Source organism: Triticum aestivum, chromosome 7A (genome assembly GCF_018294505.1).
Source record: "Triticum aestivum cultivar Chinese Spring chromosome 7A, IWGSC CS RefSeq v2.1, whole genome shotgun sequence".
In the NCBI taxonomy this organism is placed as follows: domain Eukaryota; kingdom Viridiplantae; phylum Streptophyta; class Magnoliopsida; order Poales; family Poaceae; genus Triticum; species Triticum aestivum.
The window spans coordinates 61,146,213-61,165,219 of record NC_057812.1 but is presented as its reverse complement, the minus strand read 5'-3'; the positions used below and the strand labels follow the sequence as shown (position 1 = coordinate 61,165,219).

At 44.2% G+C, this 19,007-nt stretch overlaps 2 protein-coding genes across 2 annotated transcripts; both read right to left on the bottom strand.

The window, feature by feature from the left end:
• Nucleotides 1–4,027: 4,027 nt before the first annotated feature.
• On the bottom strand, nt 4,028–6,752 carry LOC123151825 (phosphatidylinositol transfer protein 3). The gene is made up of 5 exons (XM_044571465.1): nt 6,508–6,752; nt 5,408–5,584; nt 5,182–5,283; nt 4,705–4,950; nt 4,028–4,555 (listed from the first exon to the last, which is right to left on the bottom strand). Exons 1-5 carry the CDS (start codon nt 6,592–6,594, stop codon nt 4,319–4,321), a joined length of 849 nt encoding a protein of 282 aa, XP_044427400.1. The 5' UTR covers nt 6,595–6,752; the 3' UTR covers nt 4,028–4,318.
• A 6,526-nt stretch (nt 6,753–13,278) lies between these two features.
• On the bottom strand, nt 13,279–14,876 carry LOC123153139 (peroxidase 2). Its single transcript, XM_044572404.1, has 2 exons — nt 14,581–14,876; nt 13,279–14,313 (listed from the first exon to the last, which is right to left on the bottom strand). The coding sequence occupies exons 1-2, from the start codon at nt 14,800–14,802 to the stop codon at nt 13,549–13,551; spliced, it is 987 nt and encodes a 328-aa protein (XP_044428339.1). The 5' UTR covers nt 14,803–14,876; the 3' UTR covers nt 13,279–13,548.
• Nucleotides 14,877–19,007: the final 4,131 nt, after the last annotated feature.

Here is a 19,007-nt window from a genome sequence, read left to right as displayed (position 1 = left end):
AATTACCTATGTAATATTAGGCACTAACCGAACATTTTGGTTTTAACGTTTGAACACTTTTGTTGTTTGCCATATTTTGAATTTGAACTTTGAATCGGTTTTGAACTAACGATAGATTAGCAACAGTGACGGAGGTGACGTGGCATCATTATCAGAATTTTATTGTCGCTTAATTATTCGGGCGTCCCAAAAGTCTTCTTCGGATTATTTTTGTTGGGAAAATGGCTTCATATAGCGGAAGATGGACATTGGTGGATCTTCATGGCCCCACAAGATCACTAGGTGCGCCCTAGGGGGAGGGCGCACCCCCTGAGCTTGTGGGCCCATGGATGGTCCTCTATGATATATTTTTTCCAGGATTTTTTTATATATTTCAAAATAAAACTCCGTGAGTTTTCAAGTCATTTGGAGAAGCGGGATCAACTCCTACCAAATGATCGCATACGAGGGATTCAAGACAAATTCGCGGGATTCTTTGTTGAGCACGTCATACCTACAGACGAAGGATACCATCGGGAATTGCAATGCGATTCTGGTAGATGATGTTAGGGATTGTAAGAGATGTTATATTGTATATATGCATGATCGTGTACTATATATAGTAGCGCCGAATAGATATACGAAAATTGTTGTTCGACCAAGTACGGAGAAAAAGAGGTCACTTCTGTATGTTTATGACGATGTTGTGTAATGGATCCTTCATTGCTATATGTAGTAGCTAGAGTCGAGTTAAAAATGGGGAAACACAATGAAACCCCTATAAACCTTCCAAAATCCATAACGCCTCCCTAAAAAAACAAAAACCCCAGCGCCTGGCAGGTGCTGACGCATGGCTGCCTTTTAGTCCCGGTTGGTGTCATGAACCGGGACTAAAGGTCCTCCTGCCTCGGCACCCCGCAGCGGTCACGTGGAGCACCTTTAGTCCCGGTTCGTAACACGACCGGGACTAAAAGTGGAGGGAATTAGTCCCAATTGTTTAGTCCCGATTGCAAAACCGGGACTAAAGGAACTCTGGAACCAGGATTGATCGCCCGTTTCCTACTAGTGAGCTCCGGAGAATAGCCATATCTGTTGTAGCTCTTTCCAGGCTCAGAATTCCAGCTGTCGGCAATCTCTCTCTTGTGATAGAATTTTTAATTTAAGAAAGAAAAATGCATTAGAATTGCATCAAAAAATGAAAAATAACTTTAAAACAATAAAAATAACAGTACAAAACATGATACAAAATGGACGTATCAACGACGATTTCAAAACTGGTTGTTGCAGGGGCCCAAGGGACTTATTTATAATATTCTTTGATTTGTGGTTCTTTTCACAAAATTTCCTGGACACTTGTCATGTCCCATTCGTTCTGATTGTTTCCACATGTGTATGCCGTTGTACTTTGTTTGTTGATTAATATAATGTGTGCGGTTAAAAAAAAGAGAAAGAGGACAGAGTCCAGAACTTGTGTGTGTGGTATATTGGAGTTTGGCTAGCTTTTAGTGCTTCATCTCTTTGGTACATGCATACTGGAAGAATAGGTTTATACGACACGAGGTGAAGCATGATTGCAGTCCGATAGCTCGACTGGTCAGACACATAAGTCAAATGAACCAGGGGTCGATCCAGCGGGGGTGCATGCATGCCATGGTGCATGGCACCCAAAAATTGCAAGAGAGTTTATATTATATATTTAACACTAATTATCTAACAACTAGTGTTATTTTGGGACTTTTTCAGAATTATGAAGACACTTAGATAAACTTACAACATATGTGTGTAGTTTTCATGAAATTTATGGGAAAAAATGCGCTGGAATGAAGTTATATTGCCTATACATTGTATATGTAAACTGCAGCACCCCCAAAGCTAAGATTCTAGGTCCATCAAATCCAAGATTCTAGCATGGACAGTCTGATGGATATGGATAGACAAAAATGTTGGTCAAAATAAAAATTGTGGCGACTTCAGCAACGACAACATAGGAGAGTGATGCTAATGGTGGCTGACTTTTGGCCATGGAAACATGTGGTGCATTTCCAAGGGCTTGTGCGCTTCAATGTGACGATAGCGCGTGGGATTGATGCAAGAAGCTTATGGGAGCTTGAAGTCGACGGAGTCGAGGGTGGAGTGATCATATACCATGGAGTAAAGTTGGAACCTGATAGAAGGCTTCACTTGGCAGCTGATGGAGGAGCTACGATGTAAGGATCCAGAGTCAAAGTCTTCTTAGCAGAAAAGATGAGGACATCTTGTTCGTACTAGAGCCAAATGGTCCGAGTAATGCATAAAATTCGACATCAGTCGACCCAACAGAATCGACCAAGACAACAAATGATGAATGAGATGACAACAATGAGGCATGCAACATGCACGTCATGTCAATGGACGAAGACACTGGTGGTCAGCATGTGCTTTGATAAAGTGTGAAGATGGTGCTGAAGCAGTGATGGCGAGTATCATGTTTAAACTGGTGGCTATATAAATCCAGTTTGATATGTCAGATGGATGAGAGTTGATCATGCAGAATTGAGAAAGTGTTGGAAAGTCTAAAAAATGTCAAAAGCTTCGAAGACACTGGTCGTATTTTTTTTTTCTGGTGTTCGGTGCACATGAAAAAGTTTGAATGGCAAATTCATGGAGTGTTATATATAGCTGTGGGGCATGTAGAAGTCTGTCAACAAAGATGAGATAACTGCGAATTTGACTCAGTATGACAAAAGACAACAAAAAATTCTTTCAAGTTGAACATGCATCCAACCAGAGCGAGGAGGATGAGTTCATCTACTCTTATATGTGGCATTCAATATGTGATTTGTTCACTTTCACATGGATCAAGAAAGAAGCTACCATGATGATGACACAATGGTGTTGTTAGATATGGTGACTTTATGATCTATGTGCGATGGAGATGAGCGGTTACTCCAGAAAGTTGGAAGCACAAATCAAGAGTAAGAGATGAACTTAATTTTTGTGGGAGCATTAACTGTCTGTGATGGTGAAAAAGGAGAGATTACAGTTGCAGGTGAAGCCATGTGAAGTCAAGAAAGTAGCAGTGAAGCTCATGATTAGTGGATCAAGTCCAAGGTACATGGAGATTCACGCATGGTGGCATTAATATGGACAGGACATATTAGCCAAGGTGGAGTGTTAAAGTATGTGTCAAATATTATGGGTACGAGTTAGGATATGGTTGAACTTGTAATGAGCGGTGAGTTAGGTGTTTGGTTCGAACACCTATAACCCATGTCTATTATATAAAGAGGTTGTTGGGTAGCCATATAGACCAGACATAAGTTGGACCAGACTCCCTTGGATTATAGGTGATTAACTACCGAAGCAAAGAAAAAGGCTTGATCAAGACAAGAAAGGGGGGGGGGGGGTACTATGAGCCCTCTCCCCCACACATCTAACGAACTCGCGTCGTTCATAGGTTCCGTCCGTCGATATCACCTTTTGATAGATTTTCTGTTGATGTGGAGATGCACTTAGGGTGGGTAGGGTGGGGGGATGAAAACGTAGGCAGCCCATATCCCCAAACTCTAGAAGTAAAGGACAAGGCTAGCCAAGGATCATGAGAGGAACGGGCAGGGCTGCCGTGGTAGGGTGGCTGAATTGACCATGACGGATGTTTGAAGAGATATTGTTTGATGGCATCGGTGAGCTTGTCATCGAATGTACTATGTTAATTTAGTATATGGAAGGAGCGCTTGTAATCATGCTCTGACGATGTAGCCATATCGGTGAAACTCATTAACCAATATGACTCTCGTGTTGTGATTGCTTGTCCTCGACAGATCCAGTCATCTGGTGGGATATTTGAGTTTAAGAGTTTCACGCAATCCTTGCACAGAAAAAAATTGTGTTTCAGACAAGCGTGACATCCTCTCTGCCATACCATGTGATGTCTGAGCGTTATTTACTCTAATATTTGTGTGCTATTTCAAATCATGATAGTATTAAACATCTTAATTAGTTTTCCCGGATATGCGTGTGCTAATTTATGTAAATCCTATTCGTAAACGTTGGATGAACCAAGAAATTGTGAACCAAAAAGAAAATTCCATGCATATATACACAAGGCTTTTTAGTTTCATCGATTATAAAACTCTCAGGTGTTTTTACTTTCTAGACTTTTGCAAATATTTCTACCATTCCTTTATTAAGATGGATGGACGCGACGTGACAACGTGCGCCTTCATGTTTTAGTGTATATAAGTAGATCTTTACCCTGTTCTTGTGCTTTAGCTAAGCTCATGTATGACTCACAAGTAACTTGTATTTAGTCAGAGCCATTGGCCAGGGAGATATTTTTCTAAACTATTGGTCAGGGAGATCAGTTGTGGTTGTGGCCATTTGAATCTTTTGATGCTCCTCTCATCTTGTCGGCTCTTCTCATTCTCTCGGCATACTTGTTGATGTCGAAGGCCGTACGGGTGCTTCTTCCTCCAAATGAAGACTCCAGCGTATCCAAGTCAAAGATGTCAGCGATTGTCTTGAGGCTCTCCGGCTTGTTAGCATATACAAACTTCACTTTCTCTTTCATGTCTGCCTGCACGAAGTTCTTGGCTATCTGCAAATCAAATAAATTGAAGGCAGAATCACATAAATCAGACTGAGATATTCAGTGATATAAAACAGGGAACACGCTCTCACAAGACGGCAAGAAACATTGGATGAAACACCACAATTCAGATTAGAATCTTTGTATGTATACCGTACCTTCCAAAAAGATTCAAAAATCCTGGGAGGGTCGAAAGGAATCGCCACGCCTATCACCCCCGGATAATAGTTTTGGATTATGTGTATGGATTCGCGGGTTATCGACAGCGGCGTGCTCGATATCGACCAGCCCCGGAAGTCGGTCAGCCAAACGACGAAGTCGTCTTGTTCATCCGCTGAGTTGGTGGCGAAATACTCTAGGAGATACACCAGGTGCTTTATCTGCTCCTTGGCTGAAACTTTAGACTGTTTGGTGTACAAGTTAGTGAACCTTACTTCGGTGTTCAACAACTCCTAGTTACTAGTTACTCCCTCCGTTCATTTTTATAAGTCGTTTCAGACAACTAAAATTGAGCTGTTTTATACACTGTCTGAAATGCTACAACGCCTTATAAAAGTGAACAAAGGGAGTACCAATATCCGGCTGCTAATGGATTGATGATTGTAGTAGTAGACCATGCACGCACGCATAATTACCTTCATTGGTACGTTTGATACGAGGACACTTCTTCCATTCTTATCAAGGTAGTCGGCCACATGTGTCCTCCTGACCTCGTTCTCCATTTCTGCAACGTCGTCCTGCCATTTAATTTGTGGGCAACGGAGAAGAGAAGAGCGTTGTTTACACAATCCATCCAAGGCACCTACATATGAGCAGATATTTTGAGACAAAGTACTCCATAAGGCTAGAATTTCAACTGACCCAGGAAATTGCATCCGGCCTGTAGTCACGCCTCCACTTGACAGTCTCCTTGAGACCCTTGGTTGCTTGCTCCATGCTCCAATTCCTCGCCCTGAGGAAACGGCGGATGGTGGCGTCTGACATAAAACTCGGCATCTCCTCCGTCAGACTGCCAAGGAGACCCCGCACCTCATTTATCTGCATGTACGCTCGTGCAAATCATCAGGATACAAAGTTACTACTCTCTCCGTTCTAAAATAAAAGAATCAACTTTGTACTTATTACAAACTTGAATCGTCTATTTTGGAACGAAGGGAGTACCGTTTAATCTCTTCTTCAAAAAAGTTACTCACTCTGTCTCAAAATAAGTGTCTTAAGCTTAGTATAAATTTGTACTAGAGTTAGTACAAAATTAAAAGACTTATTTCAGGACAGAAGGAGTACTAGTTACTAATTATTTTTGAAAAGTTCGAGACTGGTTTGTCAACTCCGGGCCTCGGGTGTAGATACACCCTCTATGAACAATAAATTCAAATAAAATAGAAAACAAAATAAAAAAGAATCTAAAACTTTGCGACATCAAATATGCTGAAACTTTGGAGGTGCTTGCAAGTTTTCATGCAGAAAAAACAATCAAGGAGCTCTAAACAAGAAAAAGATTTCGGTGCTCAAAGTTTTGAGCACTTTTAGCACTGAAATCAGAAACTCATGTGTACACCTTTCTCTACTTGATAGTGTTTTGTTATGAAAATTTGCGAACCTAAAACGCTTGACGTCGCAAAGTTTCAGAATTTATTAGATTTTTCTTCTACTTTTTCGAATTTACTGTTCATAGAGGTGTCCCTAGCTACACCGGGGAGGTATCACACCTTTCTCTTTTCGAAAACCAATGGGTGTATCTGCATCCATGTTTTCTTGAGAAGTGATTGAACACGATTTGCAGTGTCCATTATATGTTCCACAAACAGAGTACGTATGAGAACTCTACTGCAGTTCCATCCACAAAAGCTGCGCCTTATAGATTGGATTGAAAACAGCCAACGGAAACACTAACACAGACATGCATCCATGGCCATGGCCAGCAGGAAGGAATTCAAGCGGAGAGAAGAGGCGTTGATTACCTTTTCCTGCTGCTGTTCTTCCGAAGACGACGCTTTCTGCTGCGTTGCTTCTTGGCTCCTGGCCGTCTTCTTCGGCTGGTCACTCATTGCTTCAGAGTGTTTCCCTACGGCCACACTGCAGCGCTCTCACCCGCACTATATATCGCTGGACGAGATCGAACATGAGAGACACGGGTAGTTGGCGCGAGCGTGGTTGCTTGCAGCTGCCATTATGGATGGCATCATGGGCGACCGATCGACCCACGTACTGCTACTGGTACTGCCACTGCCATAGAGTGGCGACACGCTCGTCCTGTTCGCGCCATCGATCGGGCAAGGCAATGCAATGCAATGGCATCACGTCTGTCTGTTGATGGCATTCAATGCCGGCTTCTTTCTCCTCTCCTGATTGACAATAGGGGGGCGGTTGGGTGTTGAGCATTTAACTGCAAGACGCGGTGAGCTAGCAGCAGTCTTCTAATTAATCCAACAACTGTATATCATGTGCAGGATAATGGAATTTTAGTACGGATGATTACTCCAGATTTGTCCTGATTGATACTGATGGTTCATGGTTGGCAGGCAACAAGTCATTTAGGGAGGGCGTGCGTACAGTTACCCGTATGGTCATCCACCAGGCGCGACAACGGCCGGGCTTGGAGTTTTCCTTGATCGTCGCCGCACTTCAGCGTAGAATTTGGACTCAAGGAAATGGAATTTTTTTTATACCAGAAGTGGCAAGTGTTAGCTGTTGGAAATTCAGGCTTGAGGAAGACCTAACTTCACTGCAGCATAGAATAAAAGCAAGGCCACGGGAAATAAAAAAAAATTATACTCAGGTCCGTAGACCACCTAGCGACGACTACAAGCACTGTAGCGAATCGAAAGCGCATCGTCGTCGTCGCCCCTCCTTCACTAGATCCGGGCAGAACTTGTTGTGCTACCTCAATTCCTAAATATAAGATGTTTGGGCAGTTTGAAATAAACTGCCCAAACATCTTATATTTAGGAATGAAGGTAGCACTAGAGTCGAAAAGTCGTTGTGCTAAGGCCCAGTGCACCAGAACAACAATCGCCGATGATGAAGAGAATCGTAGATCAAAAGGAACCAACATGTAGAAACAAGAACGAAGACTAGGTCAATGAAGATCCATCGAAGAGCAATAACGACCGGATCCCATAAGATCCGTCGGAGACACAACTTCACATGCCCTCCGACGAATCTATATGCATCACTGAGATCGGGCCTAGATGGGGAGTACATTGTTTCATTTTCAGGGAACCACCGCCACCACACCTTCCGTACTAGGACACAAACCCTAATCAATCTCAAAGAAACGCCTAAAGACGAAACGACAACCCTCCCGCCAGCAAGGGCCGGAGTCCATCGCGCCTCCATGGCCCTAAGGCCACCGATGATGAGGCGGACTGGCAGCAGCACCGGCAGGAGGTCAAAAAACTTGTAGCAATAGTCTCATGTGGAATCACTGCAAGAGACGAAGGGGTATACACATAGTGTGAAAACTTGTAGCATTGGGTATATCTCTTTTATCAATGTATTTTTATGAGGCGACAGTAATACACACACGCACACGCACACGCACGAACTACAAACTTTCTTGGAGAACATTGTGTGCCCTCTTCTAATTGTCACCTCCTTGAATTTCATTGGTGAGCCTGCCTCACTTAATTAAATCTCAGCCAATCAAATCCTAATCATCCCGTAAATTGCCTGTAAACCCCTCGTGTATCTAGCATTACTCTTTATGAGGTGTTTTATAGCTACGTTAAAATTTGGAGTAAAATGGCACCTTGCCAATACAAGAATTAAATTTACAATACTCATGACCCCCCAATCAACTCAAAACATGTGTCTACAACTCATAAAAAATATTCAAGTTCGTATTTAAATACGCAGTCTTTTTTCCTCCATATTTAAAATGGCACGTGGATAATTTTGTTAGGGAGAGAAATTTCTTGATATGTCTGTATTATTCAATATATCTTCCTGGATATGATAAGTTAGTTTTGGACTGAACGGAATTATCTGTTACAAGCTGTCCTGACTCGTCCATTGTGGCAGTATGGTCGAGGGTTTGATTGTCCTAGGGTTGTACACCCGGGCACGTGCATTATTCACCTTGAAACCAATCTAGGCTAACCAGTGCATTATTCATCATAGAAAAATAGAACTCTGAAAAGTGCCACACGCGTGGCACAAAGTAATCCCGCCCACACGCCTTTCTAGCCATCAATTATAACATGTCAGCCTTTTTGCTTTTTCACACATGCATACAAATAAGGACAAAAACAGATGATGTCATCGAGAATCTTTTGGTCTTTCATACTTTAAAATATTTTATTTCTTAAATAAAAACTTCGATTGAACAAAATCCGTTGTCATCATTAAAATCCGTCGCAACGAGGACTTCGAAACTAGATCCCATATCGATATGTTTCGACGATATTTTCTGGCGGTCAAAAGTTACCATGTCTATTGCACATAATTTGCCATGGTGTTTACACTGAAAGTTGCAATGATATGTTGCAACCACTTTTTCTTCTATGTTTAAAGTAAAAAAATTGACATATTATAATAAAGGGAATTGAGAAACTAAACTTGCCATGGAGAATTACTAAAATTTTCCATGATCCATGTAATAATTTCGATATGGTTCATAATTAAAAAGAAATTTGTTATCAATTACTTTAAAAATGCATAGTCAATGACTCAAATTTGCCATGAACCATAAACTAAAATTGCCATGGTGAATCACTTAAATTTTCCATGATACATGCATTAAAATTTGCCATGGTTCATACAAAAAATAATTTCCATGATCAAACTACTAAAATTGCCATGATCAAACTACTAAAATTTCCATGATCTATAAACTAAAATTACCATGATAAATTACAAAAAATTGCCATGATCCATGAATTAAATTTATCGTGGTTAATTACTAAAAATTGCCATGGTCAATTAATAAAATTTGCCGCGAAAAGTAGTTGAAATACAATGGTAACTTTAAATTTAGAAGAAAAAAAAGATGAAACATATCATGGCAATTTAGTGTAAACACTATGGCAACTTCAGGTAACATCATGGCAACTTTGACATAAAAAAATCATCAAAATATATCAATATGGGATCTAGTTTTGAAGATCTCGTCGAGACGAATTTAATGATAAAAATGAATTTTTAATTGAATTTATTATTTAAGAGATTAAACATTTTCAAGTCCAAAAAAGTAAAAAGATTCCGCTGATGTCATCTGTTTGATGTGGAAAAATTGATGGTAGTGAAAGTGTTTGAATCAAGTTGCTTCACACTACACATGTGACACTTATCATTTGGAAAAAAAATTATAAACATTGAAATCGATGTAGGCCGACTGGCCGCATTTCTATTCCGGCGCCGCTTACAGTGTAATTCACTAACCGGCGCACAACATTCCGACTAAGCGGGCCGCCGATTTAGGACCGTAGCTGTAGTACGTTTTCTTCTGGTATTTTTTTTCCGACCGGTTTTGTGTGTGTTTATTTTGTGCCTTTTTTGGGCTCAAGTTTGTTTGGTTTTTCTCTTTTCTTTTTCATTTACTTTTCTAAATTTAATTTTCATGAACTTTTTTCAAATTTCTGAACTTTTTTAAAATTCCTAAACTTTTTAAAATGAGTTTTTTCGAATTTCATGATTTTTGTACAAATTTTGCAAACTTTTGATTTATATTTTTCATATTTTATGAACTTTTTTTAAAAAGTTAATGAACAACTGGTCAACCTGTCAACTGATCGACCAATGAGATGCACGCAAGCGAGTGATGTGCCAGGAGATGCGAGTGAGTGTAGCCTCGCGTTTGCTAGGCCACCCACTACCCATAGCATTCTAGCGCCAGCACGGCTAAGCGGCGCTAAGTGTGCTGAACAGGAGCTCGTCCGGCCATATTTCCTATTCCGCGCCTTAAGCACCGGTTACAGTATACTCCCTCCGTTTCTAAATACTTGTCTTTCTAGGCATTTTAACAAGTGACTACATACGGAGCAAAATGAGTGAATCTACACTTTAAAATATGTCTACATACATCCGTATATAATAGTCATTTGAAATATTTACAAAGACAAATATTTAGGAACGGAGGGAGTAATTCACTAACCGGCGCACAACCCTCCTACCGAGCAGACTGGGCCATTTAGGACTAGCTGTAGTTTGTTTTTTTCTGGCGTTTTTTTAAATCGGTTTTGTGTGTGTTTGTTTCTGTGTCTTTTTTTGGCTGGGTTCTGATTGGTTTTTGTCTTTCCTTTTATTTTGCTTTTTCTTTCATTTCATGAACACTTTCTCTTTTCAAATTCGTTAACTTTTTCAAAAAAATAATGCTTGTGAATGTTTTCAAAATTTGTGATTTTTCGAATTGCATGAACTTTTTTCGAATCTTGCTAACCATTTTTCTAATTGTGAACATTTTTAAGCTTCATGAACTTTTTCAAAATTTTGTGAACTTTTCTCAAATTCGGAATTGTTTTAAAAAAACGGTGAACTCTTTACAGATTTATGTTTTTTAAAATATTTTATCAACTTTTTAAAAAGTCAATGGACAACTGGTCTACCAGTCAACCGGTCAACCAACGAGATGCATGCGAGCGAGGGATGAGCCAGGAGATGCGAGCGAGCACATCCTCACGTTTGCTGGGCCGCCCACTACCCCTCTCTTCGAGTGGCACAAAGAGCGCTGAACAGGAGCTCTCCCGACTAGCTGTATTAGGGCATCTACAATGCAAGAGCGCTTATTTGAACGCTTAGGCAATATAAAAAGAATTAATTAAAGAAGTGGCGTCGCTGTAGGAGTCCGTCTCCTCGACGCATGGGCGCCTGGTCGAGCACCAATGCAATGGATTTCTCATAGAAAAAAAAGGGGCAGCACTAGTTAAACAGCTCAGAGGAAAGAAAATAAAAGAACAAAGCGCCCGATGGTAGCCCTGGCATCGACGCTAGCAGTAAGCCACCAGGATTGGACCATAACGGCCAGGAAGTGAATCCTAGCGCCTGTCATTAGCGCCGGCGTTGTACATGCCCTTAGGCCATAAACTTTTCTTTAAAAATATGTGTAGACGCTAGGAACAAAAACCATGTCTAGTGGTCATATACATGTTTCTTCGTAAATGACATAATAACTATAACTTAATCCAGGCTGATAATTACTATAAACCTAACTTGCCAAATACTTCTGATGATGTGGACTAGCACGGTGGCTTGATTTTATATCCGTATTCTGTTTTTCATATACAGGGAAGTTAATTTGCGAACACTCAGTTTATGGGGACAAAAACCGAACAACCCATGCGCTCATTCGCTTGGCTCAGTTTGTGGCGCCTACGCTTTTCCTCTCCTCAATAAGACAATAACCATATGTGTGAAGCCTGAGTTGTGATTAATTAGTTATAGGTTAGATAAATTTTGTGCCGTAAAGAGGCCGCTGAGGTGAGTAAATAAAGCGAAAAAAATAAGTGTGTTACAAATGGATCAATTATGCATTTCCCAGCACGATGGCTGGTCTTACATAGCCTATTAACGAGCAAGTCGGTATGGAAAAAGACCTTTTAACCATTTTCGTTACTCCCTCCTTCCATCTATATAGGACCTAATGCATTTTTTGAGGCTAACTTTGACCAAATACTAGAGCAATAATATATGACATGCAATTTACACAAAACACACAGTTAAATTCGTGTGTGAAAGGAGCTTACAATGATATAGTTTTCACATTGTGCATATCATGTACTATTAATCTTGTCAATAGTCAAAGACGGTCTTAAAAAACGCATTAAACCCTATATAGATGGAAGGAGGGAGTACCATATTTGTACATAAAAGTTGTCGAAGAGTTTGGGACTTCCATACGTCAACAATTTCAGTGTAAGTAGCGTGGTAACTTACGTACCACTAACATGACAACTTACATAGCTAAGACGTGACAATTTTGGGCCCCAAAAAAAGTTCACAGAACATAGCAAACATGGAATCTAGTTTTGAAGTTCTCATGGCGGTGGATTTAATGATGAAAACGGAACTTAAATTGGACCGATGGTTTGAGCTACAAAACGTTTTGCATTTTCAAATTGGCAGAATCTTATATGGAGGAGGTCGTCCGACACGCATGCGGGATATCGGCCGGAGTGCGCTGCAGGGAGGGGAGGAGCTAGTGCCAGCAGAGAGGAGCGGGGCGGCCTGAGGAGACGGCCGGAGGATAGGCGATGGGGGTGCGGGCAGGTGTGGGTGGCACGACAACGGTGTGGAGAAAAAGTCGGCGACGGATCGGTATGTATAAGAAATATTTTAAGTCAAATAAGCCATGGTTTTTATCTATATATACTCCCTTCATTCCCTTATACAAGGCCACTATGAAAAATACAATTTGCATCTATACAAGGCCATTGACAATAATCAAGGCAAAATTTAATGATGTTTTCTCGTAGTAGCAACTTGTTTAATATTTGCATGCATGTGATCATAATGACATTGTGCTACTTCCTTCTCATTGCTTTCTTGCATGCATGCGGGCATATTAATAATCCCGGTTAACGAGAAGAAAAGTTAGCTTGCAAAGCAATCATTAAATTTTATCTTAATACCTTTAATTTGAGTTTGTAGCCTTGTATAAGGGAATTGAGGGAGTAGGAACTCTTTGACGAGTGCCTTGGGTTGTCGAGCTTCTGTGATTTGACTCTCGGCAACGATGCCAACGACCAACTTTCCAGTAATGGGGATTGAGATGTCATGTTGGAAGATGCAAAATCTTTGTTCAAAACATGTTACAGCAAAAGTGTAACTTTATTTTCCCAAATGAAAGAACTTTGGCTTGCAGCGCATTTACACATGTAGACGAACAATTCAGTTGACGAGAATTGAACCAAGGAGTAACAAAAGAAATGACAACAATGATGGATGCTAAAACAACCAAACTTTACAGCGGTAACTCGCTTGCAGGATGAAAGCAAACAATGGAGATGAAGTGATCCTTCACCATGCATGCACGTCGTAGACGCACATGCATGCACTTAGTTGTACTAGTTGATTGCGCGGCAATTCTTCCTGATCTGTCCCTGGTCGCCGGTCTTCACCTCGATGCCGGCCATCTTCACCATGGCCTTCTCGAACCTGTCCTCCCACCACCCAGGGATGTTGGCGTTGTCCACCACCATCCTCGCCGTCTCCTCGGACGTCAGGAGCGCCGCGTCGGAGGTGAAGAGCACCGTGTGCGACAGCACGTTGTTGTAGTACTGCCTGTCCAGGTCGTTCGGGGTCACCACGTCCTGCATCACCGTCGGGTCGTTGCCGCCCGGGGCGGCGTCCGCGGGGCACTGTCCACGCAGGAACGCGGCGAAGCCGCCGTCGATGTCGGAGGAGACGTTGAGGCGGTCGGGCACGAAGGCGGAGCAGTGGGAGCGACCGATGGTGTGTGCGCCGGAGAGGATGACCAGGTCCTCCGCATCGAGGCCCTTGACGACGAAGCTGTCCACGAGGTCGCTGAGGTTGGACGTGGGTGGGACGAGGAACTTGACCGGCTCGGAGGCGTTGGAGAAGGTGCCGTCGCGGCGGCCGGACGGCACCTCGAAGTCCACCTTTCCCCCGCTGAGGATGCAGGACGCGTCGCGGGCCGAGAAAGCGATGATGTCGGCGCAGGAGACGACGCCCGGGCAGGCCTCCTCGAGGGCGTCCTTGATGGCATCGATCAGCTCGAAGCCGCGCAGGGAGGGATTGTTGGGTGCGCTGAGCTTCTCCGGCGTCGGGCTGAACGGGGTCGGGTCCAGGAGGACTGAAGCGTCACAACCCTAGGTGACCACCGACGATTCGACAGAATCAATCAACTATAAAAGTATACATGCATGTTTGCATTGCGATTTAATTGTTTAGAAAATGGTAGATGCTTGCTTGGCTGGTGAGTAAGGGATTTATCAGTTTATCAGCTACTCGGTGACTCTACAAGTAGAGATCAATTGACAAGTTTTTTTTACGAAAATATTAATCGGTAAGTTAACTGGTTAATTGGATGAATTTTTAAACAAAGCAATTTATTTCTTGCAGTGAGTAGTATGTACCTCGACGAAGCAGTCGTGGAAGAGCATGCGGATCATGGCGGCGCCATTGCCGGGGTTCTGGGAGATGGCGTCCATCATAACGCCCTTGACGATGGCCTCCGTCTGGGGGCACCTGTCGTGGTAGAACCCGATCTGCAGAGGGCTGGCCTGGCACCCCACGGCAAGCAGCAGCAAAGCACACGCCAGCAGAAGATACATCTTCTCAGCACCAACAGCCGCCATTGTTCCAAGCTAGCTAGCTCGAGTTCTTGACTAAGATAAAAGAGAGAGAGAAGAGGAAGGTGATCGATCAGTGCGCGGAGAATGCCTGCTGCTATAGTTCCAGCAGGAAGCTGCTTATATAGACGAGCATTCGAAGACCTAGCCAGCCTTATTGGCAATGATTTTTTCCGATCTTTCTTGCTTCCTTGGAACGTTACTACACCGGCCGGTAGTAGCCACCGCTCGTCGTTCAATTGGCTCACCCAGCTCCTGACAACCCAGTGGCACCGAAAAATAATCTCATGGGGCGTCGGTGATGATATGATACACAAATAAGGAGTAACAAACAGTAGTTCACTGACCCTGATTTCTTCAGAAAATGAGCTCACTAACCCTGATGGTTACATTCGGCCGGTTGACTTGGCTGATGTAGATATGCATGAACCGGTCATGTGTAAGCTGGACCTGGACTGTAGCTAGCCAGTATTTTGTAGTTATAGTACCTAGATCAGGCAGCTGATTGACAGGGACGCATGTCTTTCCGGCCGTTGAGAAGTCAATCAAGTTAATTAAGAACGTTTCGTTTGTCCATGTGTGTGCTTCGTGTTTCAAATCCGTAGTGCCAGAAATTTCCCGCGAGCATTAACTAATAATTCCTTGGTAGCAACAGCCTAACAGGTACTCCCTCCGTTCGGATTTAGATGTCGCGAGTCCTGTACAGTACGCATTTTGCAAGCACGTCCTTATACTTTCAAATCATTTGAAAAAACACCCATCTCCTTCCTCAGTTCTCCACCGTCGCCCACGCGTCGCCGGCTCCGGCCACCATCCCCCATCTTCCTCCCCAGTCCCCCGTTCTCCTCAGCACCCAGCCTCGTTTCACAGGACCCAGCCGCCTGTGCAGGAGACGACCTGCATCGTCACGGAGGAGATGCGCGGGACCTCCACGGACGCGACTTGCGCCGCCGCCCACCTGCGCAACCGCCATGGTTGTGCCCTCGCCTACCTGAGCGGCGGGATTGCTCCAACAGTCACCTCCCTCTGAATCGTGCCGAGAAGCACAAAATCGACGACTGGGTCCTTGATTTCGTCCACCTTGGTCGCCGTCACCGCGGACAATTCTGGCCGCCGTCGCCGGCGCTGGGTCTTCGTCGCCGCTCTGGCCCAGGGTGTTCGTCGACGCGTTGGCCCTGCTCAACCTCCCCTCCAAGGCCAGGATCTTCCTCTCCGCGCTGGTCCTGCTTCGACGGTCGCGCCCGCGCCCGCGCCCGCCTCTGTTGCTGCTGCTGGTATTCCCCGCCCCGTCCCCAGTTACTGAATGCCTCCCTGTTGGATGCTGGAGTAGAACACTGGATGCTGGATTGAACACTGGATGCTGGATTGAACACTGGATGCTTGTAACACCCCGGATATGATTTTCCAAATATGTAATCCAACTCTTGCCGTTTCCGGCGTTAAGTTATTTTATTTTCTCGGGTTCGGGTTTTTGTCTCCGTGTGTTGTTATTGTTGTCATGCATCTCATATCATATCATCATGTGCATTGCATTTGCATACATGTTCATCTCATGCATTCGAACATTTTCCCCGTTGTCCGTTTTGCATTCCAGCGCTTCGTTCTCCTCCGGTGGTCAGTTCTACCTTTCTTTCGTGTGTGGGGATTAAACATTTTCGGATTGGACCGAGACTTGCCAAGCGGCCTTGGTTTACTACCGGTAGACCGCCTGTCAAGTTTCGTACCATTTGGAGTTCGTTTGATGCTCCAACAGTTAACCGAGGGACCGAAAAGGCCTCGTGTGTGTTGCAGCCCAACACTCCTCCATTTTGGCCCAAAACCCACCAAAACCCTCTCCATCATCTAGAGCGTTCGATCACGATCGCGTGGCCGAAAACCGCACCTCATTTGGACACTCCTAGCTCCCTCTATGTCTATATATAGACCCCTCCTAAAAATTCGTGGTTCCACTCTCCCCAAACCCTAGCCCCGCTCCATCCGCGCGCCGGACACGTCCGGTCCGCGCCGGACAAATCCCGCCGCCGCGCCCGCGCCAATCGGCGCGTGACACGTGGCACGCCCCTGCCACCGCCGCTCCGGCCTGGGAGGCCCGAGTCGGGCCCCCGCGAGCCCGCAGCGCCGCCCGGTGGCTCCTCCTCCGCCGGCCTGCTCCGCCGCCCGCCGCCACCACCTCATCGCTGGCCGCCGTGCCACCTCACCGCCGCCTCGCCGTCCGACCTCGCCGGCCTGCTCCGCCGCCCGCCGCCACAGTCCTCGCCGGCCGCCGCCTCCTCCCGGCGCCCGCGCCTCGCCTCCGGCCAGAACCTGCCGCGGGAGGGCCGGATCCGGCGACCCCGACCTCGCCGCCCGCCGTCGTCGTCATCTCCTGCGAGATCCGCCACCGCCTCGTTTTGCGTGCCCGGGTCGACCCTAATCCGCAAGGTGGAATTTTCTTCTAATTCCCCGATTCCCAGATCCATATGCCCTTGTTCATCACATCGTAACTCTGCATCCGTAGCTCCGTTTTGAGCATATAGCATATCAAAATGTTTCTCTCAGAGAGTACATAATTTCATCTCACTACATCATTTTCATTTGAGTTCGTATTGAAGCCCGAAATGCTGTTAGAAGAATGCTATTTGAGATAATTGTCAGATCTGCTGCTTCATTTAGATATTTTGTCATTTTTGCCATGATTATTGTGTGCATGATATGCCCTGAGCTCTTCATGAGTTTTGACATATGTTTTGCCATCTATCCAGAGGTGCAATCCATGTATTTTTGTGATGTGTGTGGTGACTAGCACAAGCTTGCAAAGTGGAGCATGGGCAGATGGGAATTTGTTAATGTCCGGTTGTAGACAACTTGAACCTTAACTTAATTAAAATGAATCAACAGTGTGAGTTACCGTGATGGTCTCTTCTCGGCGGAGTCCGGGAAGCGAACACGGTGTTGGAGTAATGCTTGCCGCAGGTTGCTCTCTAGTTTCTCGTTCGCGCTTTGCCTCCTCTTCTCGCTCTCTTTTGCGAATAGGTTAGCCACCATATATGCTAGTCGCTTGCTGCAGCTCCACATATATTACCTTGCCTTACCTATAAGCTTAAATAGTCTTGATCGCGAGGGTGCGAGATTGCTGAGTCCCTGTGGCTCACAGATTACTTCCAAACCAGATGCAGGGCCTAATGATTCCGTTCCAGATGACGCGCTTGAGCTCAAGTGGGAGTTCGACGAGGACTCACGCCGATATTACGTGTCTTTCCCTGATGATCAGTAGTGGTGCCCAGTTGAGATGATCGGGATCGTGTCGCATGTTGGGTTTATCTTTCATTTTGGCGCCGTAGTCGGGCCATGAGTGTTTGGTTGATGTAATGCTAATTATGTACTTTGATTGACGTGGCAAGTGTAAGCCAACTATGTATCTTCCCTTTTATTATCTATATTACATGGGATGTTGTGATGATTGCCTAACTTGCGACATTGCTTTCAATGCGGTTATGCCTCTAAGTCGTGTCTCGACACGTGGGAGATATAGCCGCATCGAGGGCGTTAAAGGTTGGTATCAGAGCCTTCCCCGACCTTAGGAGCCCCATTGCTTGATCGTTTTTAGCAGCCGAGTTGAGTCTAGAAAAAGAGTTGACTGGATCTTCGAAAGCAAATTCAACGGGCTCCTCGTTAGCAAACTTGTCTCTCGACTCTACCCAAACAAGACAAACAAGCAACAAGGACACAATCAACCACGTGCAAGGCTCAAACAATATGATGCAAAGATGGTATGCTATGCGGGATGCAATATGTGATGCATATGCAAGATTTGACAAGGAATGCATGAACCTGGCCTCAACATGGAAAATCAAGTGTGCCACTAGAAAGATGAGATGAAATTGCTTGAAAACGATATAAAGAACGCCGGAATCGAAGTTACGGTTTGGGAATGGCAAGCGATTCAAATATGACCATGTTCTACGATTTACAGCTAGTAGCCAACTAGATGCAACAAGATGAACATGCTACAAAACCCAAACATGGCATCAAAATACATGTCAGGGATCCATTCATGATGCTTAAAAAAAGACTAGCACTGAGCTACGGCCAATTCATCCATTAACAGATTCAAACAAGCATGGCAAAAATGCATTTGGTAAACATATTTCAGACTTATTGAAATTAACACTTGTCTGGAATTTCAGATCAGGTAGCCCACTTTGGAGCATGAAAACTATATGCTACAGGAC